Source organism: Mastigoproctus giganteus, chromosome 6 (assembly GCF_048544385.1).
Source record: "Mastigoproctus giganteus isolate SK-2022 chromosome 6, ASM4854438v1, whole genome shotgun sequence".
NCBI lineage: Eukaryota > Metazoa > Arthropoda > Arachnida > Uropygi > Thelyphonidae > Mastigoproctus > Mastigoproctus giganteus.
The window spans coordinates 36278039-36304589 of record NC_143580.1 but is presented as its reverse complement, the minus strand read 5'-3'; the positions used below and the strand labels follow the sequence as shown (position 1 = coordinate 36304589).

Genomic DNA, 26551 nt, shown 5'->3' with positions numbered 1-26551 from the left:
CTATTCTATAACTATCTTTCCTCAATTTTAGTTTATGTACCCACAGGGGTGCACTTATCAAGAAAGGCTTCAGTTCTGCAAATTGCAGCATCTGAAGACTAGGCACCTGTGAGGTGATCTGATTGAGGTTTAGTCTTGAATGGTTTGAGCAGGCTTCACTGCTCGTGAGATTCTTCCTCTAGCTCAGATTATGAACCTGTGGGTGCATAAACTAAAACTAAGGAAAAAATCTGAGCAAGAGGAGAATCTCATGAGCATTGAAGCCTTCTCAAACCATTCAAGACCCAGATCTTGAATTCAAGACCCAGATCACCTCACAGGTGCCTAGTCTCCAGATGCTGCAATTTGCAGAACTGAAGCCTTTCTTGATAAGAGCACCCCTTCGTTTCCCTCACAATCTTGTTGCACTTCTCTGTACTCACTCTAGCAACTCCACATTTTTCCTAAAATGAGGCCTCCAGACATGTACTCAGTACTCAAGGTTTGGCTTGACCATTGCCTTATACAAAGCAAGCAAGCAAGCAAGGATAAGCAGGATAATCACCTGCTTATCCTTGCTAGCAAAATTCCTGTATAACACTGACAAGACCCCATGACCTGCTCAGGCAACATGCCTGCACTGATCAGAAAACTTCATATCTAACTGCACAATCACCCCTGGGTCTTTTTCATTCTCCACTACCCTGAGTGTAGTACCACACAGTTGGTACATTTTCTGGGTTTACTGCCACCCATGAACAGTACTTCACATTTGCCAATGTTAAAGTTCAGTTGCCACGTCTCAGCCGATCTGCCCAACTTTTCTAGATCCTCCTGCCATGGCATACTGTCATTACTAACCCTGCTAACCTTTGTATCATCTGCAAACTTGAACATTAAACCTGATATATATTCATCAATACCATTGATAAATACACAAAACAACAAGGGCCCAACACCGAACCCTGGGGAACTCCACTAATAAAATTAGTCCACGAAGAACGGTGTCCACAGATTACCACTCTCTGTCCTCTCCCACTCAACATCCTTTTATCCATTGTAGCAACTTACCCTTATTGTCATACTACCCAATTTGTACAATAGTCTTCCATGCACAACAGTATCAAAAGCTTTCCTGAAATCCAAGTATATGATAACAAAATTATTTTTAGCATCCAGTTCCTTTGTGACCACATCTTAGTATCCAATCAAATTGGCCAGACAAGGCTTCCCCTTAACAAACCCATGCTGTGTCTGAACTATTGCTGTTGTCTTATATAGGTGATCCTGTATCACCTCTTTAACCAGTGACTCCATTATTTTCCCCGGGACAGAAGTTAAACTAACAGGTCTATAATTATTTGTGTCACCCTCTGAACCCCCTTTGTGAACTGGGGATACATTCGCACATCTCCAGTCCATGGGGACCTACTCTGACTCTAAGGATGCTCTCATAATTATGGCCAAAGGTCTGCTTACTTCCTTATAATACATCTTTTGCTTCCCCTTAACAAACCCATGCTGTGTCTGAATTATTACTGCAGTCTGTCTAGATGATCCTGCAATGTTTCTTTAACCAGTGACTCCATAATTTTCCCCGAAAGAGAAGTTAAACTAACAGGTTTGTAATTACTTATGTCGCGCTTTGATCCCGCTTTGTGAACTGGGGATACATTTGCACATCTCTAATCCATGGGGATCTCCCAAGTCCAAGGATACTCTCATAATTATGGTTAACAGTTTGCTTACTCTTCCTTTGCTACCTCCTTTAATATAACTGGATAGATCCCATCTATCCCAGGAACCTTTCTTATGTTTAACTTCAACAATTTCTCCTCCACTTTCCTCTCAGTTATTACAAAATCATTTAGCTCCCTGTTAGAGTTTAATAAGCTTCTGTTCTCCACTTCCCTACAGTATTTCCTTATGTGTGAATGTAGATGCAAAATAACCATTCAGTTTGTCAGCTATCTCAGCAGGATCATCAAACCCTCAATATGAAGTGAGCTAATCCAATTCATCCCCTTCCTTCTAGAGTTTACATAAGTAAAGAAGTCTTTGTTGTTTTTCTTTGCATCCTTTGCCAAAGATTTCATGTAATCTGCCTTTGTTTGCTTAACGTCCTTTGTGATCTGATTACAGACTAGTTTAAATTTACCATAGGCTTCTTTGTTGCCTGATAATTTGTATGCATTCCATGCATTTTTCTTCTATGTCACGTCTCATTACTTCATCTGACATCCATTTAGGCCTAAACCTTGAACAGTATTTCTTAGTCGGAACAAAAACCTAGTAGCTTCCAAGATTACTTCCTTGAATGCTTCCCATTTAGAATTTGCTGTTGGTAACATCAGTTAGTCCCCCTGTATAGAATTTACAAGCTGTCTGAGACCACTGTAGTCACCTTTAAGAAAGCAAAAACAAAACCCTTCCCTTTGCCCCTGATGGTAGTTACATCTTAAGTAAATCCCACATCTGTATACCGTGATTTGCAATTTGCAGAACTTAAGCTTTACTTGGTAAGAGCACCCCTTTGTTCCCCTCACCAATCTTCTTGCCCTTCTTTGCACTCATTCTAACAACTCTACATCCTTCCTAAAATGAGGCCTCCAGACCTGTACACAGTACTCTAGGTAGGGCCTGACCATTGCCTTTTAAAACGGGATAATCACCTCCCTGTCTCTGCTAGCAAAATTCCTATATATCATTGAGAAAACTCCATGACCTGCTCTGGCAGCCCATCTGCACTGCTCAGTGAACTTCATATTTGACTGCACAATTACCCCCAGGTCTTTTTCACTTTCCACATCCCTTAGTGTAGTACCACACAGCTGGTACATTTCCCATCAGTTATTGCTACCCATATGCAGTACTTTGCATTTGTCAATGTTAAACTTCAGTTGCCACTTCTCAGCCCATTTTTGCCCAACTTATCTAGATCCAGTTGGTGTAACTTACTGTCTTTACTGTCGTTAACAACCCTGCCAACCTTTGTATTATCTGCAACTTGGACATTAAACCTGATATAACTTCATCTTTACTGATAAATTCACAAACAATAATGGGCCCAACACTGAACCCTGGGGAACTCCACTAATAACATATCAACAAAGTTCCTTGTGACGACCGACTAACTGGTTAAAATAAATTTATTAAAATAAAAATGATATATACATAAGATAAAACAGAAATAAAATAAGATAAAAGCGTTAAAATACAATAAGATAGAAGAGTTAAAAAATATATAATAAAAGCGTTAAAACACGTAGTAGCTTTCAAAGGGAAGTGCCTCTTCATCAGCTAGTCTGTGAATGGTGTACTTCAGTATATATTGATGGTTACAATAGCACAAGTCAGCTGGGCATGATCATGTCCAGCTGACTTGTGCTGTACTCCACTAATAACATTTATCCACTAAGAGCACTGTCCATTGATTACCACTCTCTGTCGTCTCCCACTCAAACATCCCTTTATCCATTGCAGTAAATTGCCCTTAATGCCATACCTCTCCAATTTGTACAGCAGTCTTCCATGTGCAACAGTATTAAAAGCTTTCCTGAAATCCAAGTATATGATATCAAAATTATTTTTGGCATTCAGTTCCTTTGTAACCACATCACAGTATCCAATCAAATTGGTCAGTCAAGACCTCCCTTTAATAATCCCATGCTGTGTCTTATTAACTGCAGTCTTGTCTGGATGATCCTGCAATGCTTCTTTAACCAGTGATTCCATTATTTTCCTCAGAACACAAGTTAAACTAACAGGTCTATAGTTACTTTTGTCACCTTTTGAACCTCCTTTGTGAATTGGTGATACATTTCCAAATCTCCAGTCTATGGGAACCTCTCCTGAGTACAAGGATGCTCTCATAATTATGGCTAAGGGTTTGCTTACTTCCTTTACTGTCTCCTTTAATATAACTGGATAGATCCTGTCCACCCCAGGTGCCTTTTTTATGTTTAACTTCAACAATTTCACCTCCACTTTCTCTCAGTTATTACAAAATCACTTAGCTCCCTGTTAGAGTTTGATAAACTTCTGGCACTCCCCTCATTGAATAACTCCTCATGTGTGAAAGTAGATGCAAAATACTCATTCAGTTTATCAGCTACCTCAGCATGATCATCAATAGTCAACTCATCTATGTTAAGCAGTCCAATCTGATTCATCCCTTTCCTTCTAGAGTTTACATAAGTAAAGAACTCTTTAGTTGTTTTTCTTTGCATCCTTTGCCAAGAATTTCTCATAATCTGCCTAACCTCCTTTGTGACTTGATTACAGTCATAAACCAATCTACCGCACATGCTCTGCACATGCGCAACTTTTTTATTCGTTTTTAACACTAGGGAAATATAATGGATACATTTTGTCATGATAAAATTTTAATATTGCAAACAAAAACAACATGAAATATCTCCCATATCACAAATAACAAAACTATCACAAAACATTCCACAATATAAAAACAAATATTACATAAAAAATGAACTTTCTAGAAAAAGTACAGAAAAATCACAGATTACATGAAAAAAATTATTACACAAATATTCAAGAAAAATTTATTCTAAAAATTGCCATATGAAATTTACTTCTTTATTAATATTTGTTGTCGATCTTCTGCTTTACTCAATAGCTGAGCAATGATTACGGAGGAATGATTTGACATAACGATCCTGATCAAATTAAAGCAATGGTTTTCCATTTAGATGTATGTTAATCATAATCTGCAATGTATTTTAATTGTCAACATTACTCATTCATTCACTCAATATTCATTACACTGAAAGCTCGATCAGCTTCAGCACTGCTAATCGCAATGATTTCAAAGATATTTCTGGCTTCTTTAATTGAAAAGGGAATTTCACTCGATTTTAAAGATAAACTATCTTTGACAAAATCTCTAAAATCATTAATTTTTATTTCACATTTTATTAGAAAACAAATTTCTTATTCGGTTTCAACATCTTGCCATCGAGACGAAAATTCATTCATACTGCCCGATTTTGGGTAGCATAGTTTAAAATTTCTTTCAATGGTATCGTTATTTTCTTTATTTAATTTAAAATCACCCTGTTGCATTGATAACTTATCCTTTAACCAATGCATTTAATAACTTGTCCGCACAATGTAATCTTTTTACTTTCGATTCCTTCAAATTCTTTCGACTTCAACAAGCTCTCAATTTAAGGTTCATAATTTCCTTCAGAATTTTTCAAATTAGCAAAAGCATTGATAGTCTGAATAATTAATCTGCTTTTATCCTAGTGATTCTGTAAAGCTTCAGAAAGGTAAGAGAGCTCCTGCAGGATATCAACCATTAGTGCTAAATGGTTAAGAAATTCCAGATTTAAAAGTCAATTTAATAATTCCGAATATTTAACTTCTGATTCAAAATGTTTGCACAAGGAGGGGCAATTCCTCCAACCTGCAATTGCCGTCCGCAAGCTACAATCTGCCCATTGTGGCCAGAACACACGACCAATCTTTATAGTTTCCACATCAAGTTCTTTAGCAATCATCCTTAATTCGCGCTGGTTTTTGGGATTGGTGATACAGTTTTTTTTTTTTTTAATTATTGCCTGAATGGCATTATGCTCACATCTGGTGAGTATGGGCTTGGCACACCCAGGATCCTGAGCTGGATATCATCATTCTTCTCTTTCTTGGTCATTCCCTTCTACTTCTCTCTCTCTCTCTCTCTCTCTCTTTTTTTTTTTTTTTGCCTGGTGCTGCATAAGCCTCAGGCTTCCTTGCACCATATGGCTAATAATAATAATAATATTTTAGAACACTTTCTACACAGTGAAAGCCTCAACAAAGTTTCAAAATCTGCCAAAATTTCATCTTCATAAAGTTTATATAATATCTTAGTTGCCTCAATCCTCCCTCTATGTTGCTACTGTCACTAGTTCTTTGAATACTGTGCAAAATGTCGGAATCACACAGATATTCAGCTGCTGTGATCAAGTAAACATAGACGGAGAAATTTACCGGAAGGCATGGATCACTCACTTCTCCCAAAAACATATGCCTGTTTGTCGGAGTAAAGAACAACCACAACAAAGTTTGACCAGAGGCTATTATCCGTGCCGGGAATTTTCTTAATCCTCTGACTGAATATGGAAAGCACATTTATTGACTAGCGCGACTTCTCGGTATGTGACTACAGAGGTTTTGTGGACACCACTAACATCTTGAAACGGTAATCCCTTTCAATGTCTCTCCTAATCGTTCGTTTTTCTTCATTCAACGGAAACCATTTTAAATGTAATTCCAAGAGGAATTCAAAAAAATCGCTATAAAGAAGTTGGTTAAACAGAGGTCCGCCTATAATTAAATCAAAAATGAAGCAATTTTAAAATACATAACTGATCGATTGTGCCATTAAAATGCTGAGGATGGGACCCTGCTCGCCCCACCATAGTTTCGGCTCTGGTTACTCAATAATTGTATTCAGGATGTCATTTGTAAAATAAATGATTGTCTCAACAATAGGCTCACAAATTTTCAAAAAAAACAACAATGGGCTCTCGCGAGCCCACTATAGTTCACTACTGAGTGACCAACCCACAAGTTCCAGTCAATATCTGGGAAGTCAATATCAGAATAGCATTTATTTATTGCCATTAATGTTCATATTTTCGATTTTGTCGATACTTGAAAAAAAAGAAAACCCTCATAAACCCGGGAACTCAAAGCAGGAACTGCCTGTATATACACCACATCAATATATTATGATCACTAGTGGTTCCTTTAGCTGGATATTCTTAATGCATGATGAGTCACTGCTGATAATCAGTTCAAGAGTTGCTTCTCTACGTGCTGCTACAGAAAACAGTCATCCAATAAATAAAATTTCTGTAACTATGTGAGTGACCAACCCATAAGTTCAAGTCAATATCCAGAAAGTTAAAGTTCCCATTATAAGGCATTCTGATCTACTGGCCCACTCTACCTGGGCACCTCCATAGCTAGGTGGGTAGGAGCAGCAGTGCGTAGCACACGCTTCTTGATTAGACTGGGGTTCAAGCCCGTGACCACCAAATACGGAGGATGCGGAAAGGTCAGGGAATGACCACCGCATATCCCAGGAGCAATATGGCCTTAGTTGCTAATGCTCCTAAAAACCAAATAACAACAACAACCACTCTACCTGCCAGTGTAGTTCATTATATTCACCTCAGTCATTTGGCCTATAACAGGCTCCTACCCTCATCTTAGTTTACTCAGTGTTTATGTCACACTAAACTAACTCAACACTACACTGACCACCACATCATCTCGGTGTGCACTGTCTTACATTTCATGTGCTTCTTGACCAAGAAGCATTAATCCTTCCCAACCTTCTGTCCTTCCTATATACACTGTACTCACAATATTCAAATTCTGCAATTATGTTTGAGTGGTACCATGTTTCCAAAACACTTACTGCATTCACATTTGTTGACTTCACTATTACTTCAATTTCAAATTTGCTAACTATACTCCTGACATTAGTGTACAAGCAAGTATACATGCATTTGTTTTTGCCTTTAGTAATCCTAACACAACTCCATGATGACTCCTTTCCTTCATGCAGTTCCAGTCAATGTAATTAAATCAAAATACACTGTTATAGGCTTCAGTCTTTTCATCACTCTAGCTTTCCCATGTCATCTTTTTCTGCACTTTGAAACTGTCTATAGCCATCTCAGTTAACTTTTGACACTCCTTCCACAGTAGTAATTCTTCATCAATGGGAACTGTGCAAAACTGACATGAGAGAAAAAAAAAAAAACAGAACTCTTCTGAATTTCATATATATGAAATACATAGAGAAAACTTGGTCTATTAAATCATGTATATTTTATTTTAAAATGAAATTGTTATGAAAAAAATCTCTGAATGGATGATTGAGGTGATTCAGGAGGTAATTATCCCACTGTAAAAGGCCACACCTTGAGTACCACATACAGGTCTGAAAACCTCATCTTAGGTGGATACACTGGAATGGGTACAGAGAAGAGAAAGTTCAGTCAGAGATAAAAAAAAAAAAAGGTCCTCTCATCAAGAAAGGCTTGAGTTTTGCAAACCACAATGTGTGGAGCACTTGATGACAAATTTAAATTAGAAAAAGGATGGTTGCAGGACAGATGTGCAAAAATTTGCTTTCAGCCAGAGAGAATTCATTGTTGAAACAAATGTCTATATGGTGTTGTGGAAGTAAGTAGTTTGAATAAATTAAGGAAAGATTAGATACGCTGTTAGCAGGAATAGACAAATGATGTGGGTAGTTTTTTTTTTTTTTTGGCTGATGTGTAAGCTTGTATCTTTTGCTAATACTAAAATGCTGATATAAAATTGAAGTGTATAGGATTTGATTTCATTTGGCTGACATTTCATAAGTTAACTTCCTTGAATCATTTTACTACTACTTATATGGAGATGAAAAAGACATTCTCATCTTCATATAAGTAGTAGAATTTTCATCCTGGGGAAGAATTTTCTCAGCATGGTCTGTGCTTGTTAACAGGAGAGACTGTTTTTACAGGGATGAGACACTTGAATAGAAGGGGTGTAAGAATATTTGCTGATGCTGTCGTGGCAGTGATAGGTGGGTTGGAAAACTACTAGTCTGGGAAAATACGCAGACTAATAGTTTAACTAGAGCCGCAAGTTCAGGTAAAAGTGATTCTTGCACTGCTTCTATTGGTATATAGAAGGCCCAGCAGTGGGTCATCATGGAACAAATGTGTTAGGGTAACTAAGAGCAAGAGTATGTGCATGTATACTTGCATGTACACTAACGCTGGGAGCATCATAAACGAATTTGGTAAAAATTTGAAGTACTGATTAAGTCATCGAATGCAGACACTGTAGGAACAGCAGAAAAGTGGTGTCACTCACACTTAAGTGATGCTAAATTTGAATATGGGGAAGTACAATGTATACTGGAAGGACACGAGAGGTGGAGGGGGCAATCTTTAAGTTAAGAAGAATATTAAATCTAAGGCAGTGCAGCCAGTTGACTTGGGTGACAAATGCAACGTTGGGTCAGTTTGGTGTGATATAAGCACTGAAAAAACAAAATGGAGAGTAGGAGTGTGTTATAGGGGCCTAATGAATATGATGAGTAAGCCAAACAGTTATACAGGGAAATAGAGTGCACCAGCAAATCAGAATATCTCATAATGGGAGGTTTTAACTTTTCAGATTTTGAGTGAATTCGTGGGCTGGTCACTCTCACAAATTACAAGACTTTTGTGGATTTCTTAGATGATTATTTTCTGGAGCAGCACATTAGACAGGTAACAAGAGGAAGCAATACTCTTGATCTGGTTATTAGCAGTGATTCTTCATGCATTAAGAATCTGCAAGTAGAAGGCCAACTGGGTGGCAGTGATCACAGTGTACTAATGTGAAATTTAATTAAAGCCAACTACTGTCAAGGTAGCCAAGTGGTTAGGAGCGGAAGTGCAGTAGCACACGCTCTTTGAGTAGACCGGGGTTCAAGCCCCTGACTGCTGAATATGGTCGATCTGCCAACCTGCACTGGACCAGCGTGGCAGATTATGGTCCATTTCCCTCAGCATGAATTGTTGAGGAGGCTTCCATCCTGCAGTGGGTTGATAATGGCTGCACTTTACCTTTTTTACTGTCAAGGGTAAAGGGAAAGGATTTTGCTTTCATAAGGTTAACTACAGTGGTCTCAGACAGTTTTTAAATTGTGTGCTATAGGACCAACCAACTGATGATGTTACCAACAGCAAATTCCAAATAGGAAGTAATCAAAGAAGGAATACTGTTCAAGGCATACACCTAAATGGATGTCAGATGAACAATTGAGACACATGGCAAAGAAGAAAGTGCGTCAGATGCATATAAATTATCAGGTGATACAGAAGCCTATGGTAGATATAAATTAGTCTGAAATCAAGTCATAAAGGAGGTTAGGCAAGCTAAGGCACATTATCAGAAGTCTCTGGCAAAGAATGCAAAGAAAAACAGCAAAGCCTTCTATGCTTATATTAACAGTAGAAGGAAGGAGTTGAATCACAATGGTCCACCCGATGTCTATAGGTTAACTGTTAACGACCCTGTTCAGGTTGCTGAAAAATTGAATAGGTATTCTGCATCGACATTCACCCATAAGGAATTCTTTAGGGAAGGGGATTCCAGAAGTTTACAAAACTATAATGAGGAGCTAAATGATTATGATAACTGAAAGGAAATTGGAGAATTGTTGAGGATGCACATAAAAAAAAGGCAACTGGGTAGCTGGAATCTATCCAATTAGTATTAGCAGAGGCATATGATGCAAGAAAGCAAGCTAATACAACATCAGCCAAAATAAAAAAAAAAAAACAACCTTCCTATTTGGCCCATCCATTTGCTCCAAAAGTTTGTCCAGTTCTTTCTATCAATTTCCACAATGAAATATGAAAGTTTGCACTAGCAAACAACTACATTTATTCTACAACTGTATTTCCTCAATTTGAGTTTATCCCCCTCAGGTTTGTAATCTGAGCAATTAGAAGAATCCCATCAGCACTGAGCTGCTCAAACCATTCAAGGCCTTATACACTTCAATCAGATCACCTCGCTGGTGCCTAGTCTCCAGATGCTGCAATTTGCAGAACTTAAGCCTTTCTTGGTAAGAGAAACCCCTTTGTTTCCCTCACTAGTCTGGTTGCCCTTCTTTGTACTCCTTTTAACAACTCTAGATCCTTCCTAAAATGAGACTTTCAGACCTGTATACAGTACCCAAGTTGTGGCCTGACCACTGCCTTATACAAGGGGACAATCACCTCCTTATCCCTGTTAGCAAAATTCCTGCATATCATTGACAAGACCCCACAACCTGCTCTGGTTACCTGTCTGCACTGATCAGAAAACTTCATATCTGATCACTCAATTACTCCAGGTCCCACTCATTCTCCACCACCCTGAGTATAGAACCATACAGTTGGTTCATTTCTCTGGGATCACTGCCACCCATGTGCAGCACCCTTCAATTGTCAACGTTAAACTTCAGCTGCCATTTCTCACCCATCTGCCCAACTTTTCTAGATCCTGTTGCAGTAGCATACTGTCATTGCCAATCTTTGTATCATCTGCAAACTTGGACATTATGCCTGATATACTTCATCAATATCATTGATAAATATGCATTAGCATTAGCATAGGCATTTGATGCAAGAAAGCAAGCTTATGCAGCATCAGCCAAAAAAAAAAAAAAAAAAAAAAAACCACTTTCACTTCACCCCTCTGTTCGTTCAAAATACCTGTCCAGCTGAGCCTTAAACTTATTTAGGCTATCAACCTCCACCACAAGGGATGGGAGTCTGTTCCACCAACCAACCACCCGCTGGCTAAAGGCAAATTTCCGCACGTCAATCCTACATCTGTCTTTCCTCAATTTCAATTTACGCCCTCTTAGGTGATTTTTCTGAGCTAGAGGAAGAATCCCATCAGCATTGAGCATGCTTAAACCATTCAAGGCTTTATACACCTCTATCAGATCACCTCGCTGGTGCCTAGTCTCCAGACACTGTAATTTGCAAAACTTAAGCCTTTCTTCGTAAGAGCACCCCTTTGTTCCATTCACTAATCTTGTTGCCCTTCTCTGTACTCGTTCCAGCAGCTCTACATCCTTCTTGAAATGAGGCCTCCAGACCTGTATACAGTACTCTAGGTGTGGCCTGACCATTGCCTTATACAATGGAATAATCACCTCCTTATCCCTGCTGGAAAAATTCCTGTATATCATTGACAATACTCCATGAGCTACTCTTGCAGCCCGTCTGCACTGCTCAGAGAACTTCATATATGCCTGCACAACCACCCCCAAGTCCCTTTCATTCTCTACCACTGTCAGTGTAGTACCACAGAGTTGATACATTGCTCTGGGGTTGCTGTTTCCCATGTGTAGTACTTTACATTTGTCAATGTTAAACTTCATTTGCCACCTCTCAGCCCATCTGCTCAACCTTTCCAGATCCTGTTGCAGCAGCATAGTGTCAGTAGTGTCCTTGACAACCCTGCCAACCTTTGTATCATCTGCAAACTTGGACATTAAGCGTGATATACCATCATCAATATCATTTATAAATACAGAAAACAATAATGGACCCAACACTGAGCCCTGAGGGACTCCACTAATAACATTAGTCCACGATGAGCAGTGTCCATTGATTACCACTCTCTGTCTTCTCCCCCTCAACCACCCCTTTATCCATAGCAGCAATTTGCCTCCAATGTCACACTGCTCCAATTTGTGTAGCAGTCTTCCATGTGCAACAGTATCAAAAGCCTTTCTAAGATCCAAGTATATAATATCAAAGTTATTCCCTGCATCCAGTTCTTTTGTGACTGCATCATAGTATCCAATCAAGTTGGTCAGACAAGACTTCTCCTTAACAAAACCATGCTGTGTCTGAGCTATAACTAAAGTCTTGTCTAAATGATCCTGCAGTGCTTCTTTAACCAGTGCCTCCATTAATTTTCCTGGAACAGAAGTTAAGCTCACAGGTCTATAAATACTTGTGTCAGCCTTTGATCCTCCTTTGTGAATTGGGGTCACATTTGCACATTTCCAGTCTATGGGTACCTCCCCTGAGTCCAAGGAAGCTCTCATAATTATGACTAAGGGTTTGCTTACTTCCTTTGCTGCCTCCTTTAATATAACTGGATAGATCCCATCCACCCCGGGTGCCTTTCTTGTGTTTATCTTCAACAGTTTCTCCTCCACTTTACTCCCAGTTATTTCAAGATTCTGTAGCTTACTGCTAGAGTTGAATACACCTCTGGCATTCCCCTTGCTGAATGACTCCTCATTCCCCTTGCTGAATAACTCCTCCTTATGCAAAACAACAAAGGATCCAGCACTGAACCCTAAGGGACTCCACTAATAACATTAGTGAGTCCCCCATCAAAATTTAACAAGAGTAATTACAGACCTGTTAGTTTAACATCTATTCGAAGGAAAATAATGAATCACTGGTTAAAGAAGCAATTCAGGACCTCCATTGTCAAGGAGCAGTCTTGTCTAACCAATCTGATTAATTACTATGATGCAGTGACCAAGAAACTGGATGCAAAAAATAATTTTGACATCATATACTTAGATTTTAGGAAGGCTTCTGATATTGTTGCACACAAAAGACTGCTGTACAAACTGGAGCGGTGTGACAATAAAGTCAAGTCACTGCTATGGTTAAACGGAATAAGAAGAGTTGTTATCAATGGTCACTGCTCTTCGTGGACTAATATTATTAGGAATCCCCCAGGGTTCAGTGAGGGGCCGACTGTTGTTTTGTATATTTATAAATGATATTGATGAAGGTATATCAGACTTAATGTCTAAGTTTGCAAATGATACAAAGACTGGCAGGGTGGCTAAAGGCAGTCATCAGGGTGAGCTACTGCAGCAAGATCTAGGTAAATTGGGTCAATGGGCTGAGAAATGGCAGTAGAAGTTTAACATTGACAAATGCAATGTACTGCACATGGGTAGCTATACCCCTACAATAACTTATTAACTGTGGTACTACACTCTGGGTAGTATCTGAGAATGAAAAAGGCTTGGGGTAATTGTGCAGTCAGACACGAAATTCTCTGAGCAGTGCAGACATGATGCCAGGACAGCTCATGAGGTTTTGTCAATGACATACAGAAACTTTACTAGCAGGGATAAGGTGATTATCCCTTTGTATAAGGGCATGGTTAAGCTGCATCTTGAATACTCTATGCAGATTTTGGAGTCCTCACTTTAAGAAGGATGTAGATCTTCTGGAATGGATGTAGAGAAGGGCAACAAGATTGGTGAAGAGAACAAAAGGGTACTCTTACCTAGAAAGGTTTCAGTTCTGCAAATTGTAGCATCTTGAGAACAGGCACCTGTGGGGAGATCCAACTGAGATGTTTTGAGCCTGGAATGGATTAAGTAAGCTGAATATTAATGGTATTCCTGCACTTGATGGGACTACACACGTGACGATGCATAAATTCAAGTTGAGGAAGGATGGTTGCAGAACAGATGTGTGGAAGCTTGCCTTCAGCCACCAGGTGGTTGATTGTTGGAATAGGCTTCCATCTGTTATTGTGGAAGTGGATGTGCTGGGGTTTTTTTTTGGCTATATAAGCTTCCTTCTTGTGTCATTTGCCACTTAAATCAAAACAAATTTTATGACGGCTATAGGAATGATGATACAAAATGTATTTTTACCATTTAAAGTTCAGAAATAAAAAATATATATTATACTGCTCAACATGAATTTTTCACATGGAAGTGAAACATGGACAATCAAAATGTAAACAAAAGGACAGCTTTCAGAGTGCAGTATGAAATATTTTAGAAAAAAAAAAAAAAACAGAAAATTATCATCAATTAAAAGTAAAGCCAGTTTTAAAGAAAGTTTGTGAATATGGACAAAAATGGATTCAATGTATAGGCAGAATAAGAGATGGATTACTAATGTTGGTCAAATATTATAAAGACAAAAGGAAAACAAAGAATTGGTAGATCAAAGAAAAAGATGGCATAAGGCCAGAACAGGACACCTGGCTTAACTCCCTGGAAGGAAGAAGTATGTCATTTACACAGCATTTAAAAATAACATTATTTCTACATCTAAAATATACCAAACAAAACTCATTAACCAAAGCAAAATTTTCACACAGTTCCTTCTATAAAGTCTTGCTGTTGAATTTCTATAACAATGCAACCTTTTCCACAACAGATAATGGTTGCATTAATCTGTGATTGTATTAATATTAACAGTGGAAAATGATAGAAGAAACCCAGATTATACAGCATCAGCAAAAAAAAAAAAAAACTATCTACCTTGTGTCCATCCCCCCCCCCCAATAATATGTCTAATTTTCCCCTAAATTCTTCTCAACCTTCGACCCACACACAGTACTAAGCACTACAGATTCTAATACATTTTGAGTTTGGAGTTTTCGTTAAAAAAAAATTATTCAAACTATTAACTTCTAAAATACCAGATGGTAGTTTGTTCCAACAATCAACTGCCTGCTAGGTGAAGCCAAATTTCCACACATCTATCCTGCAGCCATCCTTCCTTAATTTGAATAGCCCCTTGCATATATAGACTAAGCAAGAAGGATTCCATCAGCACTGAGCTTACTCAAGCCATTCAAAGCCTGAAACATCCCAATCAGATCTCACCTGCTCTCCAAGCACTGCTATTTGCAGAACCAAAGCCTTTCCCATTAAGAGCACCCTTCACCCCCTTGCTAATCTTGTTACTCTTCTCTGCACCTGTTCCAACAGCTCCACATCCTGCAAATGAGGCCTCTCGACCTGTATGAAATATTCAAGATATGGCCTAACCACTGCCTTACACAATGAGATAATCACCTCCTTATCCCTACTGGCAAAATTCTGTCTATCATTGACAAAACCCCATGAGCTGTCCCAGAAGGCTGTCTGCACTCAGAGAACTTCACATCTGACTGCACAATTATCCCAGTCATTACAGGTCTTTTTCATTCTCCATTACTCTGGGTGTGGTACCACACAGTATGTAAATCTGAGATTACTGCTACCCACATGAAGTACCTTGTACTTGTCAATGTTAAACTTCAATTGCCATTTCTCAGCCCATCTTACTAATTTTTCTATATCTTATGTTTTGAACCCGCTGCAATCCTTTGGGCTATCTACTTCCTTTTAGGTGTCATATTTAAGGGCAAATAAATCAACAAAAGTTGCTATAGTGATCTTTCTTAGAAGCATGACAATCTAAAACGTTCAGTGAATGTATTAGATCAGCTTCATGCTTCGTGTATGAACTGAGACCCAAAAACTGAGTACTCTACCAATAATCTTGTTCACAAATTGCAGTAAACAATCTCGTAGCCTTCTTACATATTTCCCCTGTCGCTGGAGTGCAGTAAAACATTTATGACGGAATAAGCTCATTTTCTAACTATTTTCATAAAAGTATCTATAAAATGGATGGTATGTGAAAAATGGATGGCCAGGTTTCAGAGATTCCACTGTGAATAATTATACTCAGTTCTCCCTCCTTCCCTACATTCTTCTAACAAGAGTAATAACATTATTATTTTTTTTTTTTTTTTGTATACAAAAATACAGAAGCATTTTTAATTGACAAGTTTCTGCCAGAAGCAAATAAAGAGAGGCTTCTGTAAGTGTTTTAAAAATGGGAGATGTGCATGTACATTTTACTAGATTATATTTCAAAGTAATGATTCCTGGTGAACTTAATGGATACAGAAACAAATGCTAATGCCAACCAGGGGTGTATCTTCTAGGTAAAGCTAGGTAAGGTGTGCCTACTCTTTACATTCTAAACAAATAAATAAATAAATAAATAAAAATAATATTAATATACCAAAAAGACTAAACTGGATCACGAAATAATTTCTTGATCAACCTGATTGAGCCACAAAATTTATTATTTTTTATTTAATGTCTCAACGTTCATACCGTAATTACTGTATCCATTGTGATGCCATGTGCTTAATGCTTAGGCAGTCTCCAAAACTAGTAGACTGTTTTCAAGTCAACATTCCATTGTAAAAACATTACAATGGAATGTTGCATATGCATAACAAAACTCTATGGGCTGCTCATAGTTAACAAGGTTAAGTTATCTTTTAAGACTGCTCCAGCATTACTGGTTGATCACTAGTGGAGGAGGACAGGAACCATAGAGAGAAACTCAATGCTAGTTAGGTTGTCCTCCCATGATCATACTATTACATTCATTTAAAGCAGCAATTAACAATTCATTATTTTGAATGTGTTATATTTTTCAAATAATTGAAACGAAAGCACTTCACCTGTGTAAAATTTCAGGGGCTGTGACATTTTAATGACAAAATCACACTCACCGAAGATGGAGAGGAAAAAATACCTGATACCTGCAAAATGTACTGTTAGACTCTATTTAGTAATAAATAAATTATAAACCTTACGCAGATGAAGTGCTTTCATTTCAAGCATTTTGATCAAGTTAACCTGTGGAACATGCCACCAAAATATTATATTAATATTTTAGTTTACTGCTTAAAACTGCAATTCAGGCCCAAGCCATTTTTATTATAATATCATTCTGACTGACTTTATATGCATAATGATAAACTAAATTGATGATTACAATCACGATGCTCATTCCCTCAGTGATGAACTGGTTTTTGTTTAATTACATATTAGTTTATGTTGTTTATTAATTTCCTTAATCTGCTGGTTGGTTGGGATTGGAACTTTTTTGGCGCATTAGCAGCAGTGACTACTATGCACCTCTTAATCTGCAATCAGGTTTGTAAACTGAATCAGATATTTTACCCCTCCCCCTTCAAAATTCTACATGCACTACTGGCTTGATTCCATGCTAAAATTCACTTTAATTATGCCATTTTTCATTTTTATAAAATTTCCATCATTCAATCCCCATCCACACACCATAAACACCTTGTATTGGTGTTTACAATAAGCTGCTGATATCAGTGCAATGTCTAGGTAGATGTAACAATCTTAAATTAAGCACTATGCACTGTATTTTTAAATATAGGTTACTTAATCTATTTCAGTCAACCCTATCATTAGCCAATAAACTTTTTATTGTATAGTGATAAACATTTTAAATAATAGAACAGCTATAATGAATTTTTTTTTTTAAAAAGCAGTTAATGTATACTGATAGTACTGATGGAAATGTTAAATAGTTTATATTCAGTAACAAAGTGACCAGAGTTCTATTTACAGTTATTGTTGCTAACACCTTGATAAGGAATTGAACTGGTTATTGTCCAATAGTTAATAATAACATTAATAAACATATAAAAAAAAAAGTCTGTAAAACACATACAGTGATTTACAGTTACATCAGCTGTTTTGGTGGTTATAAGAATCATGAGACCTATAAATCACTGACCGAAGGAACTGAACAATGACAAAAAGGTCTTGTAATTAGAAAAAGCAGCATTACATGGTTATTCATCTTATGGGAATGAACGTAAAATAAGCAACACTAATTTACTAGTCTTGCAGATTAGTGTTGCTTACTTTAGTTTTGTTTTAGAGCACTAGCCTTGCAAATTTTTTTTTTTTCTGTTGCTTTCAAGTTTCTCCTTTGTCATTCAAGTAAATACCATAATATAAATATTAAAATGAAAAGACATGCACTGGATATTCAAAAATTCCTTATTGGAATTTCCAGAATTACATAATGAGATAAGGTAATTCTGGAAACTCAAATCCAAATACTTTTAGAAATCAGAATTAAAAAAAAAAAAAAAAAATCTAAAATAATAAGAAGTAACTATAAGCTTTATATACACTTTTCTTCCTTGCATCATGTTGCCAACACAAATATTAACTAATGTGTTATATGACAAGATGGAAAAATTAACCATGTTGTTATGAAATGCAACAAAAACCACATTTTAAAATTAATTTGTTTGTTATATGCCTACCTTTCTGGGACTTTATTTGCCAGAGTGAGCAAAAAAACTGCAAATATATTTAGAATGTAAAAAGGCCAAAATGACTAATTAACATAGCTTATAAAAAAACACTGATATTAAAAGATTAATCATTATTAAGTAAATTCAAGATAAATATGTAGCATACCTGGAAAAACATATACAAAATATATATTTGATAGTATAAACCAGAACTATGATGCTCAATACATTCTACGTTGATTTCAATATTTGTATTTTCATTCCTGTGATCACAACATATGGTTAAAAACCATGGTCGGCTTCAGGAAGGAAAATCGGTTTTTAAAATTTATGTTAAACTTTTTAAATTATTTTTTTAGTTTTGTTCAATTGATATTTTAATTGTTTTCAATTTATATTTTTACTGTAATCATTTTGCGCTAATGTTTTATTCATTTTAATTTTTGGAGAGTATCATACAGAAGTATCCTACTTATCATATTGAGGTAAACTTCTCTTATTCTTTTACAAAATATATATGCATATATTTTGCATATGCTGTTTTCAGTTAAAGCTTATGGCCAAAAAAAAAATTGCTCCTTGAGTCGTGATTGGAAACACTTTAAAGAAATAGCACCAGACTTCTTTGCTTTATTCAGAAAAGTGGCATTAAAAATCTGTTCATAACAAAATCCCCAATTTCATCATTGCAAAGCCAAAATAGGCTGTTTTACTAATCTAATCATAATGGCTGAATTAAGATTAGATTACACTGTCACAAAACTGAAAGTCTACAGCTGAAAAAAAAATTTGCATACAGTAGTATACATTTTACAGTGGATAATTCCATTCTTTTCTATTCATGAAAATACTATCTCATCCTTCTGTCACTGAGCGCTGTTGTTTATATTTGAAGTAATCAATCCTAAGCCTTATACACACTTAATTAGAAAAATTAAAACATTTTATAAAAACTAATCAAGAGCATAATTTAATCACAGAAAATATATAGATATCACAACTACATGACAGACAAAACAAAACAAAACAAAACCACAGTATATACCGAGAAAATGATCTTATGACTCTGTAGATCATTGCTTGGTAAATGCCACTGTCTACATTAATGTTAACAGAGAATTTCCAGGATGAATTTCTTAACAATACTGTACCTATATTTCAGACTATGAATTTTTGTTTCTCTAATTCATAAACTACAAATCACCATAATAAAATAGCTGTTTACATTATGTAAGTCTAGAGTTCTCCATACAGGGTGTTTCATAAGGTGGGCTATTTCAGGATCAATTTAGGACCTAAAAACAATGAAAAATGTTTATATAAACACACATCCAATTCTGAATGGTTAGAGTTTGGACTATCTGAATTTTAAGAAATGACTATGGAGTTTTCAATAATAAAAATAAAATAAATAAGAATATGAGGACACATACCTAGTAAAATGTTTATTCACACTAAATACATTTGCTTGTTCTTATTTATTTTTATTATTTTTCACCAATGAAAACACCAGAGCCATTTTCTGAACCATTTCCACAAACATCTGAATGGTTACTCTGTAATCATTCAGATGTCTGCGAAAATAGTTATGAATCAGACACAGATTAATATGAACTTTTTTTTCATCGTTTTAGGTTCCAAATTAATCCTGAAAGTATGAACTGAATGTTATGAAACACCCTTTTTTATGGGTCATATACTACAGTACTATATAGAAAACATACAGACTGAGCAACTTCTTCACAGAACATTTAATGCCAGCTCCCCCTCTGGCAGTGCTACCAGAGTACATATGTACATGTTTCTCACATGTGGGCCCTAAGGAGTTTCATATAATGCTTCAAGTATGTTACAAGTTTTTCAGTAGGTGCTGATATCTCTTATCTGTGTTTGTAAGTAACTATAGACAGTTTATAATACACAGCAGCAAGAAAATGGATTTTAAAATCAGAGGAGGAGACCATGCCTGTCAGCCACTGGAATTGAGAACAAAAAGTTAATAAAATTGAACTCAATCAATACATAAGTAGATGTATTAAGATAGTATTACATCAAAAATAGAAATGTGAAGAGTTTTTTAAGAATTTTTGTTTTTTTTTTTTCTGTAATTATTAAAAAATTCCAATCTGATTTGCCAATTTCACACATACTCATTCCACAGAGCCCACTGCTAGCAAAACACTCAACCCTGAGGGTCTATACATTTTCAAAAACACTATGAAAAAGGTTAAAAACAATGTGCACAACAGATAATCCTATCTCCAATTTACTTGCTTGTCTAAACACCATTTCAGTAATATGTACCTGTATCAAGTTTCATGATATAATTTTAAATATTTATGTTTTTCCTAATTCATGTTTCTCTAGTTTTTTTAATAATCTAACTAGAAGTAATAATTAAATATAAAAATTAGTAAGTCAGTTATATATTCTATACTGGACTCACCTTTTCAGATATGACTCTTTCTTGTCATGACAATTGAGTGGTTTGCATGCACTTGGCAAAGAGTAATGTTGACCAATAGGGCAGCATGTCTCAGACTTATTGTTAAACTCAAGTCCCATTCAAACATTACTAATATCACGTTCCACTCAGACATCTTTATTTGTGGTGATTTGTATGATTAGCATGGTGATTCTCAATATACTACACCCTATTTGAAATGTCTTCACACTCCACAGCTTGAGAAGCACTGCAATAACAGCCTAGAGTCAGTTTACATTATTTTTAATTTAGTTAGGTAAACCTCAGAATGGCAATGTACACAAAAAAATCTGAGTAGTTTGAAAGCCAGTGTCTCACTTCTCCACAGAACAGCCAATGACAGTGTCTCCTCTGGCATTTCTACCTTCCATCCAGTAACTTGACCTCAAAGTTCTTAGTCATTTTATCACAGTAGTCTTAAGATTTACAAATTAAAGTCAATAAGATACTATACTTGATACCATTTAATAGTGGGTATCAATATATATCAATGCCATTTAGTAGTGGGTTTTTAAATCAATATTAGAGTTTCAGAAGAAAATATCAACTGAAAAAAAAAAAAAGAAAAAAAAAGACAATTCATTCCTAATTGATGTGCTCTCAGAATAACATTTCTCTTTAAATAGATCAGGACCTGAAATTAGCTATAAAAAACGTACTAGGAATTAAAGTTCCCCTTCACTGGAACTAGCAAACATTTTCTGAATGGATTTAAGGCAATTTTGCCATGTTAGAAATACCATATACCCATTTGTGGAGATCATCAGAAAATAATTTTTATTTTCTGATGATCAATTTTAATTTAATGCAATTTTATTTTTAATGTTAAAGATCATTTTGAGCTATATTTTACCAAATAATATTAGTATATGTAAACTTTACATATTCATATCATTAATGTTGTTAAGATGATTTTTTTTACCTTATATACTTAAGGTAAAAAAAAAAAATTAGAATTATACCTCTATACTTGGATATATTTCTATTAGCTATTTTAAGTAGGAGAATCAGAATATTGATTTTAATTTTTCCACTTTTCCTAAATAATCAAACCAGTAGCCATATGTCACTCTTGTTCCCCCAAAGACTCATCACTCACTTATGCATATAGTCTAACTTTTTTTTCTTTTTTTTGGGTTAGGCTGCTTGTCTATCAAGTACTGAATTCTATGTTCTAAATGGTCATGCTAACAGGTATAATGGTCACTGTTGCTCACTATAACGTTCCATTTACTTATTGTTTATAAGTAAATGGACGTTTACATATTGTTTATATGCAAACGTCTGTAAAGTTACTTAAATGATGGTTACAAATACCCCAGTCCATTATTCTTGTTTATACTCTGGCATGGCTACCAGGTGAGTGGAATTTACAATAAATTATCAATACAAACATTAATCATATTTAGCAGTTACATGCTTGAACCTCGATCCACTCAAAGAGTACATGCTCCTGTGCACTCTCACTCCTGACCACTCAGTTAAATCAGGCACCATTTCCAGTTCTATATTTTCAATACAAAATCAAACCTAATGACTAACCTCTCAAGTATAGGAAAAAAAACCATCTTTTCAGAAACATTAATATGATGACATGACATAAGATAAAGTAAACAAAGCAGAGTCCCTGATAATAGCCTTTTCACAAGAAACTTTCAAATTTATTTTCTTCTGACAGATTTTGATGATATGCATAGTATAACACTTTCATATCTGTACAGAAGTTCACAATATTTTTCTAATGGAACAATCAATCCTCTTTTCTACAAGTAACATTTTGATAAGAAAAAGATTGTGATGGATATTCAACTTGACAAAACAAGTATGTCAAGTTGAACAATCATTACATACGCAAGCTTTTTTTACCACACTTCAACCAATATGCAGGAGTTCCAATAAAGCTGATAAAAAAGTGCATTTAATTACAAAGAAAACAAGTAAATACTTTGCACACCTAACCCACATAGCAAAACTGCTCACTTGATTTCAGTTTGCCACATTTCTTAATGGCAATCACATGACTATCTGCTGAATGAAAGTTCATTTATTTTTAAATCAAAGGATTACATAATAAAGCCTACTAAATAATATTAAATTCCATTATTTCTTTCACCCAAATAGAGTATTTTATCTAGTTCTTTAAACCTGAACATTCTCTCTGGCTTTCCAAGGTTGGTTGGGAGTCTGTTTTGGCGCCTAATTCCCATTTGGATAAAAGTAATCTTTCTTAAACCTGGTTTGCAATCACTTTTTTTTTTAGTTTTAATCTGCTTCCTCATTTCTATCATACAACTAGTGTTCGGTTTCCATCAGCTGTTTTAAAGCCTTAAATAACTCATCACCAAACAGATATCCAGTTTCCAGAGTTCACAATACAGAACTGAAGTTATCTCCTACTACTAATACCATTTGTATCATCCACTAATCTCACTGATCCTCTTTGTAGCATACATATGTACAAGGAATGCAGTTTCCAAACCTGTATACAGTACTCAAGATTTCTAGTTGGGGGGAAAGTGACATTCTTCACTGCACTGTAAGGTTAATTGACTGAAATATTTACTTTTTACAATACAGTGATGAATATCAATTATTTCAAAACTTATGTGCCTACATTATGTCTTAAGAACTAATATGCCTATCAGATACTCAATGGTAACCATTCCTTTATTCAATAAAACTGTTACCTCTGTCTTCCCACCGTTAAACTATATCCTGTATACTGGTGGTTCTCAAACTTGTATGGCATAAGAACTCCCTTTTAGCTTCAAAACGTTTCCATGGATCCCCAAGCATGGCAAAATTGTTTATATCCTATAAATTGATTCGGCGTTTAAATATATATTTCAGCATAATTCACAGATCCTCTGAGGTATCTAGACAGATCCCAGCAGTCCACAGACAGTTTAAGAAATGCTGCAGTATACCGTTCACAGAATTCCATATGTCTGCTCTAATAGAACTTCATGTCCAATTCTATGATTAATATTTTTCTTTTTCAACTACCTTAGGTTTGTTGCTCCCTAGGTTACAAAATAAATTAGAATTACTTAGTCAATGCAGGATTTTGCATTTACCAATGATATATTCCAATTGCCAATTTTTGACTATCTGAATATTTTATCTAAGGTTTAATGTAGTATGTATGCTGGTTACTGTTGTTAACCATTATTGACAAACTCTGACATTAAACTTGTAAGAACTTCATAAATGTTGTTAATGAATACCAGAAACAATAACAGACCCAAAACTAAAAGTTTAGGAACCCCACCTTGATCCTTGATGACAATACAGTAGTTTCCTCACTTGTCACTCATTTGAAGAGGTTTGTGTTCAATTGCTGTGGATGACTGAAGGAATTTCTGAAAATCTTCAATAAAAGCTGTAGTTGGCCAATCTCAAATGCAGTAGGGTTCCCCAGATGAGTTCTGGGTTTTTCAGCCAGTGAACACACACCTATACAGCAATAATGGCATATTATGGTCCAAGTCGCTGTTGTACCAACCAACCCCACTATTCATAATGGACCATGCAAACCAATAGGCAAATTAAATTATTAATTATGAACAAACATTCATAATTAATATAATTCGATGTTTTGTACATCTTTTAATAACCTTTTGTTTTTTAAAACTTTTTGTTTAATACTTTTAAATAACAGCTTTTGTTTAATTAGTGTTGATTAAAATCTCCTTTTATGATTTATATGTAGTAGTGGCATGTGATGCAAGAAAGCAATTACCAAATTTGGTAATTTAATAATTACCAAACATGCAAAACCAATATCTTTCCAGTAGTTAACCAAAGAGAGTCATCAGAGAAGGAAGGCAAAGCAGAGTCCTGATAACATTTGTCAAAAAAACTTTTGAATTTGTTTTTTTTTTCCCTAACTGAAGATGTGCATACACCTAATATTTCCACATCTGTACATATGCAGTTTCTGAAATCTAAACATATACACATGGAATGAGTTGGCTGGATATGAATGAAAACACATACAAAACAGCATAAGTGTCGTACAGTTATTTACAGCAATAAGTTATTCGTTTGAAATAACTGCTCATCGCTTAGTTTTAGCTAACACATAAACATTGTATAAAAATTCACTTCTCTTGAAAAGTAATGTCATTCACAGCAGAAAGAAAATGTCCTTTATTGCAAACTATAAGGTTACACAATTATATTTTGTGTGAATTAGAACTCATTAATATTCGACTTATACAACTGAAAGGGTAAATTGGTTATTAGACGATTTATCGATGGCAGAATAACTGCATACACAAAAAAGTACTATTCTTTATTACTGAAAGATATTTACTTTAAAAAAATCATATCACTTATCTAGATACATTATTTCAAATCGGTTAGGATATATAGGATGTCTTGTATGATATAAATATATTTGGAAAAAAAAAAGGGGGGGGGGGGGGGCAATATGATGCGATACCCGATTATAGAGAATATTTTTATTACATTTCTCTTCGATGACCATCTATTAATATTCATCTTGTATTGTCAATCCGTTTATTTTCATACGGAAACAATAGATTATTCAAATATCATAAGAGAAGTACGTGTTCTTTATTAAAAATTAAACTATCCGTATATATTTTTTTTAATGTAGGGGAAAGACTAAAACTACCGAGTGGAAACAATAACCACAAAATTCCGGTTATATTTTGCCTTCACGTATACTTACACACATAGATATATAAATATATATACACATATACATACATGCCCAGATAATTCATATTTTTGTTGTTGATGATGTTTAACGTAAATAACATCTCTGTCGTGTGTCTTAGTTGTCTGTCAACATAATGCGGGTTGTATTTATGAAAACAGGAATTTAAACGTAAACGAACAATCAAATAAAAAACAGAGACGACCATCAGAAAGTAGAAATTAAGCCAACGCCGCTACACCACTGCTGCAGAAATAATAATAAAAAAAAATTATATAATTATCTTAGTTTCAAAATCACCACTAACTTACAGGAAATGCCCTAATCCTCATTTTGGTATCCTTTTTTCCTGGTTTTAAACTCATTGTGATATTTGCAAAACCTGTCAAAACATCAACTGTGAACACAAATCACAATCTACACACACAAACACTGAAACTTGCAGAAGAAAACCTAGCCCTATACCGTATCCACCAACATAGTCATTGGTATACCATCGTGCACTGCACTTCGGTCGAACGTAGCAGAGTCCGAATGGACAGTTCACGGACTGTATTACACCGCAAACAAATAGTACAAAAGTTTCAAATCAAAGTTTATAAACATAATACTTCAATATTATAATGATTGATAAAATGTGAATGGCTATAGATTTTAAGAACACTTATCACTATGCAGCTAAAGTTCCTTAGAAAACAAATTTGACGGATTTTAAGACAGCGAATTGTGAGAATAGCATGTTATAAGTAGCGCCTTAGTCTGAGTGGCGGTGACAGAGACTGACTTATCGTTATGCCCCCTCTTAGAAAATCGAACTGTTATTGCTATAATTATTTATATCCAGAAATGTTAGTACATTATACTAACATTAATATATATGTACTAACAAATTAATATATACTAACTACTAGCATACACTTGCAAAAATAAAAGCCTAACTACTTAACAGTTACACA

At 35.5% G+C, this 26551-nt stretch overlaps 1 protein-coding gene across 1 annotated transcript in view; it reads right to left on the bottom strand.

The window, feature by feature from the left end:
• The window catches only part of Cul3 (cullin 3), a 344806-nt gene extending 318676 nt beyond the window's left edge, over positions 1–26130 (bottom strand). The window contains exon 1 of the mRNA XM_090375913.1: positions 25907–26130. Within this exon, the coding sequence (XP_090232039.1) occupies positions 25907–25960 (54 nt within the window). The 5' untranslated portion in view covers positions 25961–26130. The remainder of the gene's footprint in view (positions 1–25906) is intronic.
• Positions 26131–26551: the final 421 nt, after the last annotated feature.